The 23,765-nt window shown below is 42.3% G+C and overlaps 1 protein-coding gene across 1 annotated transcript; it reads right to left on the bottom strand.

Annotated features, from left to right (window-relative positions):
* Positions 1-306: 306 nt before the first annotated feature.
* LOC150001427 (transmembrane glycoprotein NMB-like) lies at positions 307-22,028 on the bottom strand. Its single transcript, XM_090287826.1, is given in 12 exon segments — positions 307-953; positions 1,407-1,500; positions 4,467-4,675; positions 6,230-6,332; positions 7,197-7,295; positions 9,118-9,429; positions 9,732-9,890; positions 12,030-12,212; positions 14,053-14,196; positions 14,913-14,984; positions 14,987-15,064; positions 21,865-22,028. Coding segments are annotated over 12 exon segments (1,671 nt in total). The 5' UTR covers positions 21,935-22,028; the 3' UTR covers positions 307-805.
* Between the last annotated feature and the right edge of the window lie 1,737 nt (positions 22,029-23,765).

The following is a 23,765-nucleotide window of genomic DNA, read 5'->3' as shown; positions in this document are numbered from 1 at the left end:
CCTTCAGGGCGGGCGGATGAGCGAGCGAGCGGCGCCGCGCAGGCCCCGGATGGCGCCCCAGCCAATGGCCGCCGCCTTCTCCGCTGCGGGCCTGACCGCGCCCCGCTCCGCCCCGCGCCGCGCCGCTCCACCACGCCCCGAGCACCGCCCCGCCCCGCCCCGAGCCCCGCCCCAGTCCCACGCGCCCCGCCCCCGATCCCGCGCCCCGCCCCGCGCCTAGCGGTCCGGCTCGCCCCACTCCCAGGCAGCAGGAAAGTTTCTGCGCAGCGGGAGGCGAGCGGGGCACGGTCACGCATCATAGTGAAGGCTTGGCCTGTTATTGTTCTGTTGGGAGCTCATGCATGTTCATTGAAATAGGATTTGGTTAGCTTGGAACATGATTTTAAGGACAGGAATACAGGACATTGGTTTTATGCAGGTGTTATTATGGAAAGCCAGCCTCTCCTTCTAGGCTACCTAGGTCACATTCTAATGAATAATACCTTCTCCCCCTACTCTTCTCCCCCTCTTATGTCTATCCTACTAATTACGTTAAGACATTGTAAGTGAAACATAGACCATAATGAAAGAAAGCACTGCTGACTAATTTTATCAGTTATATAATGTAGCTGAGGCTATGTACAGTATAATTCCTCTCCATTTCTCTAAAATGTCACTTAACCTATAAAAAAATTGAACTTCCCTAAACCACAATACATATTTTACAGTAATCATTAGGGGGAAAAGTTAATAGCCATCTACTCTAGCACAGCTCACACATATGGCACTGAAAAGTGAGTTGCTGGTCAGAAATAAGCCTGAAGAGTTAAAGAATTCCTGGTTGGTTCTTGAGCAGTGGATCTTTTTCCTGGCTTCCAGGAAAGAACTTGACCTTTGCTTGCTCGAGGAAAATATTCAGGCCTTTGTCTTTGATCCCAGTACTGTTTTCTATTGGTTTGTATTCCTTGTGTTTTCTGAAAACAATGTGTTGGAAAGATTTTTAGAAAGATCTCCAGATGGAATATATTACCTTCCACAACCTTTTACATGCCCAGTGCAAAATGGTTAATTCCATTTAACCTAATCTTTGGCTTTTCAGACACTGAAGTCTTATGGAAATGTATTTATTTTCTCTTCTTCATACAAGAAATATGCCCGTTTACTATAATCTGAAATTACATGTTAAATATTAAGCTGACACAATTTTGTTAAGTTGCTGACATCTGGTAGCAATTTTTAGGATTAAAAAAAAACCCACAGCAAAATCAACAGGCTAGTTTGGTGTTCATCATTCAGCGGAAGATTCTCCACTCACACACAAAATGATTAAAAGCCAAAAAGGGAAAATGGCCCATTTGTGCGGCACATTGCTACTTATTTTCAACAATATACTAGAGTGAGTTAAAGTGTTAGAACCAGCAACTTACTTGTACACCAGAAGGACAATCACAGTGACAATTATGGCCAAGCAGCCAAGGGAGACCAGGGCACCATTTACCATTCTTGAAGAGTAGCCTGGGTCTTAAAACAGAAGAAAGACCGTATGAGAGACATCTTCCACCCAGAGGACATGCTGCCTGTAATGTAATTAAGTAAATGATGAAGGGAGCTATCGGAAGATACATGGCTCCCTCTGGGCTTTCGGTAATCTCTCCCATTAAATAATACATAGTCTTTGGGTCAGTTTATCTTCCATTTAGAGAATGAGTTGGCATGTCTGGAACACTGTGTTAAGGGCTCAGGAGAGAGATGTCACGTCCTGAAGACACCTGCTCAGGTCTCAGCTGACCCAGCAGTGCCCACAGGATGAAGGGCTCCATGATCCTCCTGCCCACTCCTCTGGCCTCATCTCCCCCAACCTACCTTCCAACTGTGCTAAAAATCCTGGGAGTTACCCATCCTCCCCACACTCTTTCATATCTCCACGCCCTCTGCTGGCAATGTCCCTCCCCAGCTTATCCTGTGTCCACCCCTTTGGGACATCCTCCATACGTTCACGAGGCAGCGCTCACCCCTTCCTTTGTCACTGCTCGCTCCCTTCCTCTGCCTTGATCATGTTATGTTGTAATTACTTCCTTACACATATTTCTCTCCTACTAAATTGTGATAGCCACCAAGCGAGAATTAGGTCTTCTCTTTACTCCTGGAACCCAGCAAATCAACTCGTCTTGTCTCTACTGCCGAAGTATAACTGCACTTTTATCCACTTTTCCTCCATCTCCTCTGCCACCATCTCAGTCCCAGCCACCAGCCCCCTCCCCTGAGAAGACCTCCTAAATGTCTGCCTGCTTCCAAGTTTATCTCCAACAATCCTTGCTGCACTCAGCAGTCAGCAAGATCTTCTAAAAGCATCAATTAAGATCATGCTTCAAACCCACCAGCGGTTCCCCTTACGCACAGAATAAAACCCAAGCCTACTGGTGGCCTACAGGGATCTAAACAGGCTGCTCATAATTAAAATTCAGGTCTCAGTTCAGGGGAGGCCCATCGCCAAGCTGGTGCTCCTGGGTCAGCAGGACTTCTCCTGAGCTCTCAGTCTCCAAAGCCAATGTTTGTCGCCTCTCTCCCATGCAAGTCACTCTCCATGTCCTGACCTTGTTTTAGTTGCTTCACAGTGCTGTCTTACTTGTTTGTTGTCTGTTTCTGCTCAGAAAAGCAGGGGTGTTCTTCATCTTGTCCCCCACTCTATCTAGAACTGTGTATTTTGTGCCTGGAGCTGTGCTGGGCACCGAGTAGAAGCTCAAGGAATATTTGCTGAAAAAATTGCAGCTGCTTCGAATGTTCATTGAATCAAGGACTGAAAGTTACTTCAGCTGAAAGTCTATGGATTTGCCTGGGAGCGATGATCTATTTCTGAAATTCTGACTTTGATACCTAAGCCATCAAGTTACAGTTCCACTGGATTAAAAGCTCTCTTTCTGGCCCTGACCAGTGTGGCTCAGTTGGTTGGGCATCGTGCCATGAAGCGAAAGGTTGCCTGTTGGATTTCAAGTCAGGGCACATGCCTAAATTGCAGGCCAGGGCCCGATCGATGTTTCTTTCTCACATCGATGTTTCTCTCCCTCTCTTTCTCCTTCCCTTCCCCTCTCTCTAAAAAATAAAATAAATAAAATCTTTTAAAAAATAAAAGAAAAAAAATGAAACTCTCTTTCTGAACTTCCTTTATTTGGGTTTTGAAAATGGCTCACATCACCCCTACAGTTATCACTCACTATAAGAAGAATTAAACAAATATCTAAACCCCTAACCCAAATAAGAGAGCAGTGGTTTGCAGCACCGAGAAGGCTTCCTAGACTAGGTTATGAGTCTAAAGGCAATTCTAAAAAAGCTGTCGCAGCACCAGAGGACCAAAGGCAGCAGCTCCTGGAGGTGCCAGCGTGGAGGTGCCAGCGTGGAGGCACTCCCTGCCTTTTTCCGCCCTGTCCTTGCCGGCTCTTCAACCCAGGTCCCAGTGCACCTGCCCTCAGGAAGGGCAATTCCTTCCTTTGAATTCTTGCTTTTAAATCCACACCTAGGATCTTAACCAACAGTCAGCCCTCAGACAAATAATTATATCTACGGTCACTAAAGTTTTTCTTTCAGTGAGGTTAAAGCTGCCTTCTCCATTAACGACATTTCCCTTGGAGATGGGCTCCAGATCCAGAGGAGTTATGTGTGAGTTAGTCATCAGGTGGCACCTGACAACACTCACATTAAGGGGCAAACTAGGTGCTGTCATGTGTGTACAGTGTAATCTCTCCCTTCCACCACGTTGCACTCCTTCTAAGAGGTAAAGCAGTAACTTACAACAAAATTGGTTATAAATGAAAGTCAGTTAGGGTCACCAGGTAGAGACCTCATTTTGAGGCTTGGGGACATTGAAAGCCAGTAGTAAACGAAAAGTTGTCAATGAAATTCTTTAGACCATTTTGAAAACATTTTACCTCTCTAAGCATTAGGAGGGTCAAGACGAGCTTTTCAGGTGAACATCTGAGGAAGACGTAAGTTGGTTTGTTACGGTCTCTGCATGATGCTCAGTTGAATTAGGGAAGGGAGAGGACATGCGGCAAGTTAGAAGGGAGCGAGGAGTCCCCTTGGTTTCTCATTTCTCCTTGGCTTTGAATCTTTGCCCAGGTGGGTTCTAATAACAACATTATTTTTTGAGGTTGGTTTACACCTCCCCTTTGAAATGCAAACCTGTTCGAATGTGCAATGATCACGTTATGTTATCACTGCTCTATGATCACAGCTGAGTTTTTTTCATCAGAAGGCTTTTCTTTGGCCATTATTCCACTCAGTCTTCCTCTCTCTCTCACAGCCCTTCCCTAAATAGATTTGCTATTGGATTTTAATGCCAGTCACCAAATCCACTTTAACAATATCTCGATGAATTTTGTGCTGAAATAAAATAAAACGTTGACAACAAAGCTCTGAGTAGCTTCAGTATGAACCACGACACCCCTTATCTGCAGGGTTAAATGCTCATACAAGCATGAAACTAAACTCACTTCTGCCTGGGACAGAGACGAGGGTGCTCGTGAGGGCCAGACTGGCATCGTCGCCCAAAGTGAGGTTCATACAGTATGTCCCAGACCCGTTGAAGGCTCATCTCATGGTCAGCAAGCAGGTGTCGCCCACCTCCACGGGGCTACAGACTGTGTTCTGGGCGACCTGGCAGGTGGGGTCAGCCACAATGGTGCAGACCTCTGTGGGAATGCTGAGGGCATAAGAGAGGGAGAAATAGCAACATAATAGTTTTAAAGGGAAAAATCATTATATTACTGAAAAATTGAACTCCACCTTACTTTTACTCAAACTCTGTGACATCGAATTGTTACGTGCAATTTATCCTCACACAAGCCTGGGAGTGAGCTACCATTTCCTCTGTATCCTCAGGAAGGTGAGGCCTTGGGGTGGAGCAGGAAGAAATTATGTCCCCCAAGGCAAGGGGCTCTTGGAAATGATGTGAAAGCCAAGTCATTCCCTCTACCTCTGGCTCCCTAAAATGCCCAAAGATGCAGACAGCATAGGTGTTAGGCAAACATATTATCACTAAATCCCAGAGCTGGCCCAGTCTGGGTTCCTACAGAGAAATATACAGCAGCAGCAATGAGAGCTGATCATGTGGTATTTACTCTGCATGAGGCACTGAGTTTTAGATACATGACATGTTCTTGTCTATTCCTCTCAGTGACTTTACGGGAACGGTATATTATCCAAGTATAGCAGGGGACAAAGCACTCAGGGAGGGAAAATAATTGGCCCAAGGTCACACAGCAGTTAGAGGTGGAGCTGGGACTTGAACAAGAGATGTTTGACAACCGCCCTTGTAACCACTAGGCCACCTGGCCATGCATGACTTTCTCAGTCACTGTGTCACTGATGAGCAGACTTCCTGGAGGGAGAACCTGAGCTCTGATGCTGGGTCTGACAGGGCATGGGGCAAGATGGAGGCGCACCCTGGCCTCTGCAACAGCTTCACGCCCTTAGTCAGGTTTTTCTCTAGTTTCTGTTCATCCCCATTCCACCCCCCTGCCCAAGCTGGAGATCTTCTCAGCTACCATTTTTATACCATCCATGCTTTTGATTACTGTATACATTCATGTACACATACATTTTAATTACTTGATTTACATATATGGGAATCAGTTAATCATTACCATATTTAATGACTCTATGTAGTACATATATTAATTAATATATACTTGGTCTATTATATACAGTTATAACCAAACCATGGGAAGCCAAAATATATAATGCATTAGAAGAGCTTGTAAATTATAAAAAGAGACAGGACTGTCAGGCATTGCTGTTAATTAACGCCAGGACATACAGGCCTCTTGCCACTCTGGGGGGGCCTCAGGGAGCTGAAGAGCAGGGTTCTGAGCCAGACCTTGGTCTGTGAACTGTGCTGTGCCAGGTGCCCACTGTCTAAGGGAACAAGTTCCATCATCACCGTGGCCCCATCTGTAAAATCAGGAGACTCGTAGGGTTGTGTGAGGCTGCAACAGGACAGATGACAATGTCGAGAACATAGGGAGTGATCAATAATTACTATTCAACTACATCGGTAGTTAAAGGTAACGAGCATTGCTCAACGCTAGCAAAACAGAGGCATCCTTGAGAGTGCCTTGGAGGGTCCTTCCTTGTTCTGGCTTCCTGACCCACTAGGACTTTAAATCAGCTTTGAAGGGGACACTGGAGTCAAGGCCTCTGCTCAGGCCTGAGGTCCTCACTAGACCCGTTCCTCTGGCTGAGGTGATATACTCACATCCCTTGGCAGGTCACGATGAAATCCATCAAGGAGTCGTCAGGCTGTGGCGCGGGCATCACAACTTCTGTCATCTCGATGATATTGACCTACAGAATTCCCTCTAACACAACAACCTCCCCCACCTCCCCCCAGGGAAAAACACATAAAAATACAATGGAAACCAATCCAAATAAAATGACTCTTTCGCAAACCTAAAGTCCTGGCCACAACAAGATAGCCTTCTTGTCACACCAGCCACACCCAATCCAGAATCTACTCCATCGCTTTTCACACATGTCCACGCAGAATTTTCAAAGTCGGCTGGACTGTCTCAGTCCAACCTAGGTCTTTATTTCTAGAGCTTGTGTATGTTAGAAAGCAGCAACCCCTCTGGGCATGTATTACAGGAAAAAGGTGCCCCTGGGAGGGGGATTGCAACCCCAGGTGCAGGCTGTAGCCAGCTTCTCTCCGTGGGGGCGAGGTGGCTCAGCCCCAGGGTGCGCAGCATGGGTTTTAGCGCCGGGACGCACAGCCTGGGCTGCAGACCCCACCTGTCGTCTCTGTTGGGCCCCTGTGGGCTGTGCCTAAACCGCACAGCTGTGTGCGGTAGCCCCGCTCATGGTTTCGTACATACCAGAAGCCTGACTTTGTGAAATCAGCGAGAGGGAGAAAGCAAAGTCGGGGGAACTTGTTACTGGCCTCCTTTCAAGGCTCGTTCATTCTGCTTTCTGGGATGTGCAGGGTCGGAGATCCAGACCCTGGGTAGGCTCATCAGTATGTGGGCCTCATTTCCCCTAGAATGTGGGTAGGGAGGCTGTGGTAGGCAGGTAGGAATCTAGAAACTAGTGGAGTCTTTGCTCATGTGCATGCGGTATCACCTCGGACAGAGAGCGGGTGCCCCTGCTCCCCAACCCCACCCTCCAGGGTCAATGCAGTGAGGGGTGGCCCGAGGCAGACTCGGACATACTCCCCCTGCTCAGCTTACCTACGATTGTGAGCCTGTCTGTGAAGTAGCCGTCTCTATTAACCTGGCAGTGCTCACCCAGAGTCTCCTCCCACTCCAGGCGGCTGTCACCAGTGGGTGCTGCAGAGTTCCAATGACAGTTTAGTTGCTGAGAATGTTAAAGATGTACATGATAGAACCAGAAATCTAAACACCTGTCTACCTGCTCTTCAGAAAAACATCAAGAATCCTACACCTTGAAATGCTGTAGAAATTTGAACTAAATGTGTAGCGATTCATAGAGATGTGAGAGCCGTAAGGCAGTATTATTGTTAAATCATGGAAGTCAACACTGTCCCATATCTTGTTTAAACACAGAAAGCAAGTGAAAGGTAGAAGCCATATTAAAATGTGTGCTACAACCATCATGATGAAATAAAGCAAACCATAAAAGATAAAGCCAAATTTTAATGTTGGAGGCAGGTATTCTGGGCTCAAATTTGAGGTCCCTTGTTTTTAGCTGTTTGAGATCAATACTAGTAGATAAAGAAACTGATTTTCCTACAGAAATAGCATAACAAAGCTATATGTTTAGAGTTGTTCAGTGCAGCTATATTTGCAACTGGAATTAGGATTTACCTAATAAATAATTTATCAATATGAGAATGGTTAAATAAATTGTAGTTTATACATGCTGTAAAATACTATGTAGCTAGTGAGTTATATTTACATGCACTGATAAAAATAAGATGTCTATGATTTTTGTTACATTAAAAGAGAAAATTATATATATATGGCATGAATCCATTTACGTAACAACCCAAACAATAAACTTCATGTGTATTTTTAAAATACATTTGTAAATGCATAGAAAATGGACTGGAAATAAATAGTCTGAACTATTAACCCGATTTAAGGAGCGTGTGAATAGGAACTTTCACTTTCATTGTAGATTTCTATATTTGAATTTCTACCAAGGAGTATGCGTTAATTTTGTAAAGTAAAATATTTCAAAGAATAATTAATAAAAACCAGTAAGTATAGTGTCTTGAATTACATATTTTTGGTTTAATAAGGTCTAATTCTATTAATAACACTGTCATGACAATTTATTATTTAAAATTAACAATTTTTTGGTTAAAACAATGACAAGTTTGGCCATTATGATGGCGCGTTCTCTCTGGGCTTGTTGATGGCGCCCTCTTGCGTCCAATGTGAGGATGTCAGCCTATTGCAATCCCCCTAGATTCTGGAGTGCTAAGATGTCGATACTAATGTCGGTGTGGGGAAGGGTGGAGACATCAGGGTTTTCCAAGGTAGACTCTTAAGAACTTCTTGAATGTCCTCATATAATTTTAGTAGAGGGTGGGATTTAATTAATTAAGCCCTATATTCAGAACAATTTTAATGTCTGGAGTCTTTTCAGCTTGCTAGCCAAGAAATATTCTCAATATACATTCTTTTTGGGGTCATTTAGAAAGTGCTTTTCAGTGCGGCTGTGTATTCATTGGACGCTAGGTAGATGTGGGCTTGGAAGGGAGGAGAATGGAAGTGGGGGGAAAAGTGGGGGGTTGGGAACAAAGGAAAGTGGGATGGCCTGAATGTTCACAAAGGACCGGTGTGTCTTCTCACAGTGACAAAAAAATGGGAGATGGACAGAAATGTGATGAACTAGAAGGGGAAGCATCTGTACACAGAACCAAGTCAGTAAAAATTGGGAAGGTGAAAGAGCTATATATAAATCACTAAAGTTTACTTGCAGAATGACTCGAAGCATGTTTGCCTTTCTTCTATATTCTACCTATCTCAAAATAGTAAGATAGCGGCTTTTAAAAATCAACAGATTTTTGCAGTCTGTATGCAATCCTTTTAACTAGGGATCTTATACTCTAACCTACATGAATTTAGGTTAAGGACCTCCCCGCCCCACCAAGATCACCCAGAAAACACTTAAAACATTTACACGGAGAAGGACTGGGTTTTGGAGTTCTGGGTGAAGGTGAAGGACAAGGTCCAGGCACCACAGCTTGCACAGTGAGGTTAAAGTTGAAGGTTCCATTGAGAACATATGTGTGATTCAAAGTGTGATTCTTGGAAACAAACAGACCAGTATTATCGCCGAAGTTCCACATGCAGCTAATGGCAGACTCATTCAGGAAGTGGCTGGGATCATGAATAAGGACATTGAACATAACGGGGATGTCCCTGAGGAAGGTTTCATCAGATAAATTTCGATCGTTCTTCTGGGACATAGTCACATTTATAGGAATATGATCTAAAAGATAAAAAAAAAAAGACTATGTTTTTAAGTGGATGACTTTAATAATTCTTTTAGGTTAAAAATTTAAAACAGGGATAATTCAGCCTCATTTTTCCTTTCCCTGTGCAAGCTTTCTAGAGTTTTCCCAAGCTAATCTGAAAAACAGAGGGAATGTATCATTAAATGTAAGTTTGAGAAGGAGTCCAGATGAATTGTAACCTAACCCAAAACACTTGGCTTGAATTCTTTCTTAACCCAATACTATTGTCAGAACTGAGTGCCTCTTTCCCAGGTACTTTCGAGTTCACACCTCTCACCTGTTACCACGTACACATCTTTCGCTTTCACGATGGGAACATTCGTCCGTCGGTCTCTTCTATAGACAATTACTTCCATGACTTGAGGGCCAAGCGTCAGGTTGGCTGTGTTTATAGAAACACGTGCCGAACACCGTCCCAATTTCTGGAAATACTGACCTGTGAGAGGTTGGAATATTTAGGTATCGGTTACATCACATGATCATTACAGGAAGTTGTTTCCTAACGCCTAGCCACTGCCATTCAGAGACCGCTCTGAGGAGGGAAAAGGCAGGATGGGAACGTGGTGCTGGCTGCTTCAGAAAGAAAGATGGTGCTCATTGTTATGTAAAACCTTAAAAAACAAACCCATGGTTAAGGAAATGTAATTGCCTGGTTAAAATAAACAGAGCTGTTGAATGGGATAATACAGTCGTTCGTTCACAAATAAATACTTTTTATAAATCAGTGGTTTGGCACTTGAAATATGTGTGTTTTCTACAGAAAACACATTTACTGTAATGGTGAGGTGTGTGATGGAGTTTTAAAAAATTTATCCAAGAATCTACCTGATTTTTGTAATAATATTACTATTTCAGCTATATTATTAAGCAGCTTTTAAAAAGGGGACTAGAATCCTCCACTTCCTAATAGTATTTGCATATAAACGTGCCGTACATGATGAAAGTATGCTGTGTATGGAAAGGAATGGGGTGGGTCCCTACACACGTTCTAGGACACCCCTGAATCATTCCTGTTCTTTCTCCAGCCCTAAACTCAATCTATCTAGCTGCCACTGTCTAGTAGTAAAAGTAATTCCTCTGACTCAGGGCTCAAGGATTTTTCTAATCCTATTGAGTGAGGCACGTGGTATAGATGTGCCATTGGAACAACAGGTATTCCCCCTTTACTTTGACACGCAGAGGCCGTTCTCGTGGAGGTTGTAGGGGGGAAGAGATGTTTCCGAGGGGGTTAGTTGCACGTGAGAAAAATGTTATTTCTGGTTCTGAGAGCTAGACCTCAGAGGCAATGCCTAGTTGGGGGACAACATCAGCTAACTCTGAGACTTCATCAGGAGACGGAAATTCTGAATAGTCATATTAGAAAAACAGCAATTTCTGGCTGAAAGCTGATTTGAAAAATAGACTTCTAAACCAGTTAAGTTATTGGATGTTAACGAAGCTACAAAGAGTCTGGAGTGCTAGTGAGCATAAGTGACTCCAATGCTCCATGTCAGGTCAAAGAAATAAATAATGACATGTGGTGAGGTGACAGACAGGGGCCATGCAGGCACTGAAAAAAGTCAGCTTTAAATCAACTGATTTAAGTAGATGGGCATAGTATTTGACATGTATTTTGAATTTTGGACCATCAGCATGTATTTCTAGTATTTTGTTTTGATTTGTAAATTAGCTGAAGAAAGAGAAACCTTCTCTAATTTACGAAAAAGACAAAATATTTAGAAACTTGGAGGCTGCATTACTGGTAGCAATTTTCAAATCCTCAGAGCCAGGTGGCACCTGTTGACATTTTTAAAAAGGACTTAGCACCTTTGCTGGTAATAATCTAAATTTACATCTAAAGATAATCACATTGCCAGTAATATAGCAAAGTGAATACCATTTGTGGTTAAAAAAAAGAAAAAAAGGGTAGGCTATGTATAAAAGAAGAGCAGAGGTTAGATCGTGTTATTTCTACACAATGGAATATTATGCAGTCATTATAATACATATAAAAAGAATTTTAATAATATAGTCAAATACTCATATTAAGAAAAATGTGTATACATTATAGTCCTAATCAAGAAATACTAATAATGAAAACACCGTTATATTAAGAGTGATAACCTCTGGTGTTAATTATGAATGGCTTGTTTTTCATTTGTACTTTTCTGCATTTTCCAAAAATAAAACATAAGTGTCTTTAATTCTTAAAAATTCATTTGACAATATAAAAAATTACAGAATACATCAACAAATGCCTACCTGTGCACTATTCAAATAAATAAATATTGGTATTTTTATTAGTATTTTTAAGATTACTGTTAGGCAGAAGAAACGTAGTTTTGTCTTAAAAAAGAAAGCTGAATCAGTTTTTTACTTCCCTTTAATTCTTTGGTGTCCCAGAGATTTGGCAAGACTAACCATTATACATTTAAAAAAATCTCTCACCCTTTATCTCAGCTAAAGAAAGTTAACAGATTAACTATTATTAAACTCTCGATGTTATTAATTCTTGATTATAGAATAAGAAAAGAGGACAAAATTAAATTTTAAAGAAAGGTAAAGAAAAAGCTAAGAGCATTTGTAAAAGTCCAACCATGGGTGTGAAAGACATAGATGAAATTCCATCTCCTCCATCTGTGATGGTGGTGGTGGTGGTGGGGGAATGGCCTTCCGTCAGGGAATACGTCATAGCTTTCATTGGTGCCATTTCCCCAGTCACTGTCCTCAGTACACTCTGTCCAGTTGTAAACATATGAGTCAGGAGATGCACCTGTGCCTAAACAGAGAAAGAGAAAGCCATGATTGTCATCTGGATCAGAATGCTCAATGCTGATCATTGAACTAGACACCTTTAAATATTTTTTTCATAACTCATGTAAATATAGGTGAACAACTACAACCCTAATGTTCAGAATCCATCCAATGGTGCATTTGTGACCTGTGTATTTTTTTCCTACATATATGTTCAATTTCAGTAAGTATTATGTAAAGCAATTATTCAGGAAAGTTCAATCTAAAGATACCACTTAATATATTTTATCTTCATACTGGTCTCCAAATCACCTCTGTATTCAAACCCAACTGAGCGTTGCTTTATCTTTTTATTTGGATACACTCTATCTGTTGCTTTTTTCCTGGTTCATTAGACATCATGACTCCCCGCTCCTAGAGACTTTAGCACATATCTCCTTAGAATAAGGGTATTCTTCTACATAAACACAATGCATTACCACCCCTACCACAGTAATCAAGGGTCACATACTACATTTAGCTGTTTTGTTTCAGAAAGAAAGGAAGGGAAGAAAGAAGGAAGGAAGAGATGGAGGAGGAGAGGGAGAAAGAGAGCAAATATGGTAGAAGGTTTAAATTGTTGAATCTACATAGAAGGCATTTGGGTGCTCTACTTTTCTGTATATATTACATTTTTTTATTTTAAACAAGTCATGATCAATATTGTCTCATCTAGAACAATTCCTTACCCTCTTGGCATTTTATGTCACTGACATTTATGGAGAAGCTTTTTACTTATCTATCTAGTACAACCATTAGTATTTTTTATTCTTAAATTGACCCAAACAGGGCCAGTGGGAGCCCCTTCAAGCTGACTTCTGTGTCCTTGTGACATATTCCCATGCTCAAATATCCTAGGCTCACCTGGTACTTTTCCTTCCCTATTCCTGGAATTAGTCATTTCTTCAAAGATCCCTAGACATATTAGTGGTGATAGTTTATTAACTTTTTCATAAGTCATAAGAATTCTTTCATACAAAAAATGGTTAGATTGTCATTTGAAACATTAATAATAATCATCTTTTTTTTTTTTTAGGAAAAAAGAAAAATGCTAAAAAATATTAAATACACCAGTGTTTAACTATCAAATCCTTTCTGTACAGAATCTAATGTTTTCCTCATAGGAATATGATAAGTATATAAGGAATGAACATATTGACAATTTAATAGCAGTTCTAAATAATAGAATCAGATCGTAAGTACATTTGATAGCCTTGTCACTGATTGAAGAATCTCAATAATTAGCTTAGAATTTTTGAAATGTACAGTTCTAACAAGATAATTTCCCTTGATGTATTTGTGTTTATTTGCACTGTTTAACAAAGAGTTTATTTGCTTTAATTATGAGCAAAACAAAACAAAAAATATATATACATATATATATATTAGAATTTGTGCTAGCAACACAGCACTTGCTTAAGAAATATTTGTGAGAAGAAATTACTCTGATCAGCAAACATCTGTCAAACTGGCTATTCTTTGAGTGGCTGAAAGAATTCCAAGTAATAAACCAAAATCTGAGAATTAACAAGGTATTCTCTGTCTAATCACCTGGACACTAAGAAAAAAATGAGGGTGACAATGTAGCTTTTGCAGAGGGTTCCAAGTAGCAAAGACCATTCATTTGCTGAAGTATCATTGGCTAATGTCAATGAAGGGACTGGGTGGAATCACACACGTACCCTCCCTGTCATCCTGCCATGGGATGATAGCAGCATCTTGCATTAGGTGGAGAAGTAGCGTACCTACAAGGCTCAATGTTTCCGAAATATCTCCAGTAGTTTGGAGAACTAGGGCGTCCCTGTGATGTGAATAACATTTCTTACCATTTCTGCAATTCTTCTCATAGACTATATTGCCATTGTCATCTTCCTTTTGGCACCTGGGTAATACCAGGTTCACCACAAATGTTATATTCGAGCCCACCAGTGCTGGGGAATCGCTGGTTAGAGTCACATGCACGGGACCTCCTAGGACAGAGAGAAGTGGAGCTCAGTGATCAGTGATCTCTTTCCTTTCACTGATGAGTAATGTAAAGTTAAATTTACTTATAAGGACCAGTCTGAGGATCCTTATGCCTCGTCACAGTAAATTAATTTATTTTCTGGATTCCTAACTTTTGCTATCAGAGTACGACATTCTAGAAGATAAGTTAAAATAAGGAAGTCAGACCAGTTAAAGAATTTTCTAGACACAGAAAAAAAGAATGCTCACTTAAAATAATTTCTTAAACCTGCTCAATTTGATTGAGCAGAGAAGTATTAGTCATTTATATTATTTAAACTCCAGACCAATGACTGAAGAAGTCATTCACTCATGTGAATGGAAATATACTCTCCAACAAACCACAGTTTAGAGATGGTCAAGACTGCTCTGAAATCACACATATTCTGAAGATAACCATTCACACATTAGTTAAATAGGTTTGAGACTAAAACTGCTTACTCTCCAAAATCTTCCAAAAACTACAAACTTGCAAATTCTAAGGAGATTAAACTGTGTGGCTGTGGCTTAGAAAGTGATATGTTGTGATAAACAAAAGATTGCTAAATCTAGGTCCCTCCCACGTGGTAACTAGAGCACTGTCATTCACAGAAGAAACATAAGCCATGTGCTCTCCCATTTATAATCTGAGACTAACTTAAATAGGAAATTACAGTTGTTTGGGTTGAGTCATTTGACTTACCTTTCCAGGAGTTATTCCACCTCGGGTCTCCTCTTTTCCACACTGGATAGAGTTGTTCATTCCAATCATTTCATCTGAAGACCAACCATTTAATTGGTTGTGCTCCCTCATATCATCAGAGGTTCTTTCACTACTCAGCACATCATGAAATCCTATATCAATATTTGGAAAAACAAATTATTTAGTCTACTCTATTCCTCATTTAGTACTTACCTAACGATGGTTAAAGCCACTTTCCATTTCATAAGGTTGGAAAGAACATACATAATATTTCCAGTATGTCAAGCAAGTAAAGGGGTGTTTTCTTTAATAGTCACCAATTTTCATTTTTTTATTGTTTTTTAGGGGGAGGGGAGTGAGAAGGAGGGAGAGAAACATCAATGTGAGAGAGAAACATCGATCGGTTGTCTTCTCGTACATGCCCCAACTGGGGATTGAACCCACAACCTGGGTCTGTGCCCTGACCAGGAATCCAACCTGTGACCATTTGTTGTACAAGATGATGCTCCAACCAATTGAGACACACTGGCCAGGGCTAAAGGATTTTTTGTTTTTTAAAAAATGTCCACTGGAACTCTCTTTAATACAAGTATTCAGATGCTATCTCTTCACGTACTTTAGATGAATCAAAGAAAAATTTGAAAGTCAATATTTCTTAGCTCTCATTTGGTTTTTCAATACATCCCTATGAATATTTTGATTTGATGTGATGCCGTGAGGAAAACACTGATGCCAATGATATTCAGACCAGTTTTTACAACTCTTCCCATTCTGAATTGTCCACTTGGCTAAAGGAAGGCCAGGCTCAGGAACGCCTCCAGGATTCCAGGAGATGCACACTGGATAGCCTGCTGTGGAACAACCTGATGTTTTTATGGCCACTATATAATCTGTCTTGGTAAATGTTCTATATGCACTTGTACAGTCTGCATTGTTGGGTAAAGTGTTTTTTTCATGTCATTTATCTCAGGCTGGTAGGTAGTGCTTTTAGGGACGTCCATGTTCCTATTGTTTTTCTGCCAATTTCTTCTTTCAGTTCCATCAGTTTTTGCTTCACATACTTTGAAGCCCTGATTGTTAAGTTGTTTTCATAAATTAATTTTTTTATCTTTAGGAATTGACCTCTATTTCTGGTAGTACTCCTTGCTCTGAGAATACCTTGATATTAATGCTTAGTGTTTAATGGGCACATCTTTTTACTTTTAATTTATATATATATATATACACACACATATATATTACCCTGGCTGGTTTGGCTCAGTGGATTGAGCGTCGGTCTGCGAGCTAAGTGTCGCTGGTTCGATCTTCCAGTCAGGGCACATCAGAGAAGGAAAACTCTGACTCCAAAAAACCTCCGCTGCCTTGCGGCATACCTCTTCAGGGGAAAGGCTAAGGGAGTAAACCCCAACAGAAAATCCGGAGCCGGAGTCCCTAAGGCGGTTTGACGTTGTAGTCAACACCGGCAACTCCTGCGGCGCACCTGAAGCCAAGCTGTATTGACTCCGTCTTTCCCTTGGACCCTTCAGCTGCGAAGAGAGGGGGGGTCTGCTGCATGGGCAACAGCAGACCCTCCATATCACCCTGCCCAGGCTCTGTAGCTTCAGCTTCACTGGAGAGGACACTCCAGCGTCATCGCAAGATGTCGATTCAACACGGGAGGAGACAGATACCGTGTCACTCCCGAGTCGGACTGCACAGCCATTCTCGGCGGTGCAGATAGACTCTTAAGAAGCTACACCATCGTCTCTCGAGACGGACGGCTGCCGACGACGACATACATATATAATTATATTTGAAGACAGCATATTGTTGATTTTTTTAAAAAAATCAACTCTCCTTTTTATTTGGTGTGCTTAGGTAATTCTGCTCAGAATAGCTTTTGGAGATGGTAGGGTGATGGTGTGATGCCTGGAGCCATGACAGCCCCATTCAGCCATGAGGGTGTAAGTCTGAGGAAGCAACACATCCAGGCTTTCAGAATGGAAGGATGAAACGAGTTCTTGCTGATGAAATTGAGCTCTTGCTCTAGCACTGCCTACTCTAGACTTAATGAGATACTGTGTCTTAGTCTATTTGAGAATTCTGTTACTCACAGTCAAAAGCTCTACAGTCAATTGTCTATAGTACTCAGTCAACCCCTAGTCATACACTATCATAAACTGTTCTCTCATCAATTCGTAAGGTCTTATGTCTTGGTATGACCACGAACTCTTAGAGCCAGAAACACTGTCTTCTCTTGAATCCTGGAAGAGGTCTTACATGAGGTGTGGTAGTTGCCAGGTAGTCAGAGAAGCCATATAAATGGATGCCATTAACTTCTGTCTTTTATTCCTCTTTCCCAGAGGAATAGAAGACAGTGGTTTCCTCCTTATAAGGGAAGCAGACGGAATAGAAAAGAACATTGAACTGGGAGTCACAGAATCTGGTTTCTAGTCTTGGTTCTGCTACTAAATAGGCTGGGAGACCTCAGGCCATGTGTCTTTTCTGAGCCTTCAACTGAGACAAAAAAAAAACAAATGTCTGTGATTCTGTAAGACTGTTCCTATTTGGAAAATGGTACTACTAAGTGAGGGCAGGAAATGCATGCTTATCAATAAATGTTTATAACTGGAAATTCACTTGAATAAGTTACAGAACAGTAGAATATTCAATATGGAGAGAACTAAGATTACTTAGTTCAAGTCCCTTCATTTTAGAGATGAAGAAATTCAGGCCTAGAAAAGTGATATGATTAACTCAGAATCATCTTTAATTGAGGAGATATGAAGATTCACATCTTTTGATTCCTAGGACAAGTTTTCTTCACTGTCCCCAAAGAGTCTTCCTTTTCCTCACCTCCTGAGAGAAAGTCAGTGTTTCCAGAAACATAACCAAAATGGATTTCTCTTCTGATTTTAAGTGTCAGAAGTCAGAGAAAAATACAAAATTAAATGGAGTGACAGGGAATAGAAAGGTCCATGAAGAGAATTGAGAACCAGAAATAGACCCACACAAAGATGCAAAATCAATCTGATGGAGGAGGGTTAGCTCTTTTAACAAATGCCATTGCAAAAATGTAAAAAGCCTAGGAGAGATCTTTAGGCTCCTGGCTAGGCGAGAATTCTTACACTTGACAACAAAAACATAATCTATAGAAGAAGAAGAAAAAAAAAAGATAAATTAGACCTCATTAAAATGAAAACTCTTGTTCTGTGAAATACCATATGAAAAGGATGAAAAGGCAAATTACAAACTGGGAGAAAATATTAGCAAACTGCATTTCTGATGAACAACTAATATCTAAAATATACAAAGAATTTTAAAAACTCAATGTTAAAAATTGAACAATCCAAATAAAAAGACCCGAGTAGACATTTCACTGAAGAGGGTACAGACAGTAGAGGAACACATGAAAAGATGTTCAATATTGCTAACCAGTAGGGAAATGTACATTAAAAGCACAGTGAGATACCACTGCACACCTATCAGAGTGACTAAAATGAAAAATAGTGACACATCAAATGTAGATGACGTTGTGAACAAACTGGATCACTCGTACATGGCTGGTGGGAATGTAACATTCTTGAAGTTACAATACAGTATTCCCTCACTTACTGCAGGCATTACATTCTAGACGCCCCCGTGATAGGTGAAAATCTGCGAAGTAGGAACCTTACATTTATTTTAGTATTTATATGTATTTTAAGGCTTTATAAACCCTTCCCACACACTTAAAAACCGTTCCCAGTTCCTCATTAACCTTTTCCACTCCCTTATTAACCTTTTCCACACTTTTTAAACACTAGTTATGTTCTTAAACATATTCTACACTCTTAAATCTATGTAACTTTAACAACGTAGGTATACAGTACCGCAAAATCCTGCGATATAGTGAGAAATCCGCGATAAAGAATTAAATATATTATTTAAAAAAATCCCGCAATACAGTGAAGCTGCGATAAGTGAACCGCAATATAGAGAATGACTACTGGATTATACAAATGGAAAGTGGATTGGTGGTTGCCAGGGGCTGAGGTTGGAAAGGGGTGTGTGTTTGGCTACATGAGGGCATGAGAGATCCTTGTGGGGATGGAACTGTCCCATATTTTGACTGTATCACTGTCAGTATCCTGGTTGTGATGTTGTACAATAGTTTTGTAAGATGTTACCATTGAGAGAAGCTGGGTAAAGGGTACAGGGGGATCTCTTTGTAGTATTGGGTCAGCCAAAAAGTCCATATGCTTTCTTCTGTAAAATAAAAAACACATTTTTCATTTTCACCAACAACTTCATTGATTTAGATATTTTGAGTATGTTGGCTCTCTCCCACATGGTATAAACGCTGATTATTCTCAATTAATGTTTCGATTTGATCGCTACGAACTTCAACTGGTCTACCTGACTGTGGAGCATCGTCCAGTGAGAAATCTCCAGGACGAAACTTCACAAACCACTTCTAACACATTCGATCAGTCACAGCACCTTCTCCATACGCTGCACAAATCTTTTTTTGAATTTCAGTTGTGTTTTTACCTTTCTTGTACTACTGACATTTTGGCAAATAACTCTGCTGTGGAGCTGTCTTATGCATTAGAAGATGTTTAGCAGCACCCCTGGCCTCTACCCACTAGAAGCCAATAGCGGGAGACAGTCAACATACTCACAATATCCAAATCAATAAAGTTATTGGTGAAAATAAAAACTTTTTGTTTGTCTTTTTTTTAATGGAGGAAACTAAATAGACTTTTCTGCCAACCCAATAGCTGCCGGCTGATTGTTACCTACTTTATCCACACCTTCCTCCTACCAAGGCTGATTGGACAGCCGAAAGGAATCGCTTAGTGTTTGATACACTGTTAAATCCCACCTGTGCTTATTTCTTCTGACCAGAATCTCTAGTTTAGGGCAAGGTGAAGCCAGGAACGGCAGGGCTTTGTTACATTGCCTAATAAGCTGGGACTCTGCTCAAACTGACAGAGAGATTCAATCTCCGACTCATCTGTTCTACGGAGCAGAGCAGACGGGCGTCGCTGGAAGGAAGGACAGAACTGGGTGCAGAGAACCTGTCAGTTCTCTGTCCCTCCACCTCCCCGACAGCAGACTCCAGGGAGAGCCTGTCCTGGAGGCTCATTGAGGTAAGACAATTGCTACTTTGTGTCTCCCACTCCAAGCACCTGTTGTTAGCTGATCAAAAGAACCCCATACCCAGTTTTGCACAAAAGGAAGTGAAAGCTCAGTGGCGCTGTCACTTGTGGCCCTGCCCCGCCGCTGGCAGGGAACCCAAGTCTGTCCACAGCAGGGAGGGTAGCTAGCAGTCGCTTGGGAGCGGCCTTCCTCCCCTTTCCCTCCCCATCATGGTGCCAGCCTCCCCATGCGAGGCCAGCACAGGCCAGCGGCTCGCACGGGGTGCGGGAGCCCGCCCCCACCGCAGTCGGTGCGCCTGGACTCCCCACTCAAAGACACCGGCCCTTTCCCGGCCCCAGCCGCGGGAGACGCCGGGGCATCTCCTGGGACCAGCACTGCCCGAGCCTCCAGCCTCAGCTGCTTGGGGCAGAGCTGGCCACTCCTCTGGCCGCTTCCTACCCTTTCCTCCCAAGTGTTGCCACCCTGCTCCCACAGCGGGGGCTCCCGAGACCCCCAGCTCCCCCTTCTCACACCCCAGCCCCGCCTGGGCCTCTCCCGCTCCGGGGAAACGCGCCAGAGCGTTCCGCTGTCCGGCGCCACCAGCGGTTCCCTGTCCCTTCCTCTCCCCACCCAGCAGTCCCGCCCGAGCCGACTCTGCGAGGACAACTTAATTACAGGACGCTTCTCTCCCGCAAGGAGGAGGCGTGGAAGGATGTGTGCACAGGCCCCGAGCCCATGAATCCAAGATCCTTCTCTCTCGGAGCTAGGCGAAGCAGGTGAAAAGCAGGCCCCAGGCCCCTGGTGGTTCTCACCTGTTAAATAGGGGGAGCACCATCTCTGCTCCGCGATGGTGTTGTGGGGATTCCCTGAGTGATGGAAGGGAAGCAGCCAGCACAGGGCTGCGCCTGCTGGGGACGAGGTAGATGCTGGTCCCTTCTCGGCGCCCCCAACCCCCAGCCCCCAGGAAGTTGCCTGGCAGAATCAGGATTTCTGGACTTTTCACCCAGTGAATGCCACGACCCTTCTGGAGCGAGGTGTAGTGGCCCTCCTGCGCGATGTATAATTTACTTTTCTCCTACTCCACTCTAAAACTAACTCTGCCTGAAGGATGGGGGCCGCCATCACCACCAACCCCCTGGACTGGACAAGGGGGCTGTATATAAGCATAATGGCTCAAAATTCTGGTTTTGCATGCCAATCACAGGAGGCACTTTTAAAGCAAGAGTGCTAGGACCCTGCCTCCGAAGATTCTGATTTCCAGATCTGGTCATTAGCCTTGTTAACGAGTCCCCAACCTCGAGTGCGTAACTAGAGGAGAGATCTGGGCTTCAGCTCTTCTCAGTAACCTCACTGCAGCAGCCACAAGTTCATGCAGGTCCAGGAAGGAACCTCAGCAGGAGCAACAACAACTTCTGGGTTGGGATTGTAAGAGAGCTAGTCTCCAGATTTTGGGCCCCATTTTATCTGAGCTCGCTACCCTATTGGATAGAAACCAGACCAAGTGCAGTGGGTAGCGTCCCTTTGTTCTCAGGCCAGAGGCTGTTCCCCTCACACCCCCACCCTCCCACTGTCTGGAGAAGAGTGGGTCACAACTATGATGGAAAAAAAAAAAAGCTCCGTAAGAGAGAGGTTGCACGGTTATTAGTTTCCAAGGGCCTGAAGCAAAGAATGGAGCTGGGGGCACTTGGCTGTAATTCCAACATTCCCAAGTTTCCAGAAGAAGAAACTAGGGAGCGTGGAAGTTGCCTGAGGAGCTTCATGGAGTCCAGCTTCTGGCTCACACATTGCTTCAGACAACCCACCACTTCAGCAGAGAATGGGTTAAACACAGAAATGGGGAATTACTCAATTCTCGAAGCATGAAGTGGCAACCTTGCAGCCAGGAGCAGAAATCCCAGGAAATAGTAGAGACATTCCATGCTGAATGGATTCTCACAGACCCAGCAATCAAGATTTAACTTTTAACTCCTCTGGCTCCATCAGCTAAGAACAACAGTGCTCTTCTGGCCTCCACTGCACCCCGCTCCTTATTTTAATTAAATATGGGCCTCGGGGTTGATCATGTGATGGTATTAAGCAGCATTGCCTGATCTGATCCTTTGAGTTCAACCCCTTCCAACTCGTGCTTCTGACTCACTTGCTTTCAGTGCCTATTTATTCACTTTTAAGCTGCGCACTGTTTCAATGTTGTGATCCCGTATTTCTAGTTAAAGAAATTGCCAGTTAACTTCCCTTCCTTTGGACCCTATTTTAATATCCTTCACCAAGTATAATTTTAGTCTCCAGCCTCATTGATTATCAGCTTGCCGCCGTTCCTTTACTGATTCGCTCACCCAACTCATGCTGAAATGTCACAATTACGCTTCTTTTGCTATAATTTAGATGACCAGCTCCTCACAGTGCTAGCTAATGCTGGTACCTTCTCTTCCCCCATGAGGAGGCACAGGTGAGGGATGTATCTCTTCAATTACTTGAAATTGTGGATTACGTATATGGATAATATATGTTGTGCCAGAAGGTGCTTCCAACAGCTGCTCAGGCCTCCAGTAGTTGAGAAAGTTACCCAAAAGCACATTTATGATTTCTGTGCAATTCCATATAACTTTCGGAACAACCCACATAATTTTTGGTAACTGCTGTCAAAGCATTTATGTGTTGCATAATCAGGGTCAATTGCAGAAAACATACAGCATATTTATTTTGTGTTACAGAAAGCAGGCATTAAATGTAAAAACAAGCTGGTCTGGAACATGAATTTTATACAATCAAATTATTTCTGTGCAGAAAATCTGGCAATATGAACACTTGATTGCATGTGATCTTTCTTTAAGGCGTATCCACGTAATTGTTTTCAGTAGATGTAAAAGTCCCGGTGGGGGTGAGAATAAAATTTGGGGTATTGACTTATGTTTCAGCTGTGCTAAAAAGGAATAGAAATAATCTATGAGACTAAATTCCACAAAGGGGAGTAGGAGTGGCCAGTTCCCTACCCTAAGGCCACACAGCTCTCTAGGGCTCCTTTTACAGCCTCTGAAGCAAAAATGAAGGGAAAAACAGCAAAGGGAACATACTCATGATGGAAACAACACCGTTTTCATATACAAATGAATAATGGAAGTGTTTTATATTATATGAATGATCGATATAATTCTGTTTATTTTTTACAACAAATGTAAATTTTAGAATAAAAAAGTTTCCATTTAGGAAAAACTTACCGTTGATTAAGTTTTTAAAAGTATTATTGCCCTTTGTTACTGATCATTAGTTCTGGTTTATATTTTTGACCAGATGAACCATCTCCATCTCTAAATATATTGGAAATGACAAACTCTTCTGTGGTGAAACCTTAATTAATAGGGAGACAGACAGTGATCAAATCTTTTCTGTCTTCTCTTCTTCCCCATCCTGTCAAGGGGAAATGTACAGGGTAATAGGCACAAAGGCAGGCAGTGGGGAAGGTGAAGAAGCAGCCAGTTCTTAGTTTCAAAGCACTGCCAGTTGGATCATGGGGGCCGTGATAATCAACAGCTGACAACATGTGAAGTCGTTTACTTGGTGGGACCAGATACAGGGGTATTGTGGGTAAGAAATATCCTCAAGGTTCTTTCCTTCCTTTCTCTCTCTCTTTCTTTCTTTCTTTCTTTCTTTCTTTCTTTCTTTCTTTCTTTCTTTCTTTCTTTCTTTCTTCTCTTTTCTTTTCTCTCTCTTTCTTTTTTTTCTTTTCTTTCTCTCTCTTTCTTTCTTTCTCTC

The sequence above is a fragment of the Furipterus horrens genome, unplaced genomic scaffold (genome assembly GCF_987537825.1).
Source record: "Furipterus horrens unplaced genomic scaffold, mFurHor1.1.pri manual_scaffold_9, whole genome shotgun sequence".
NCBI classification, from domain to species: Eukaryota; Metazoa; Chordata; class Mammalia; order Chiroptera; family Furipteridae; genus Furipterus; species Furipterus horrens.
This window is presented reverse-complemented; position numbering and strand designations above follow the sequence as displayed.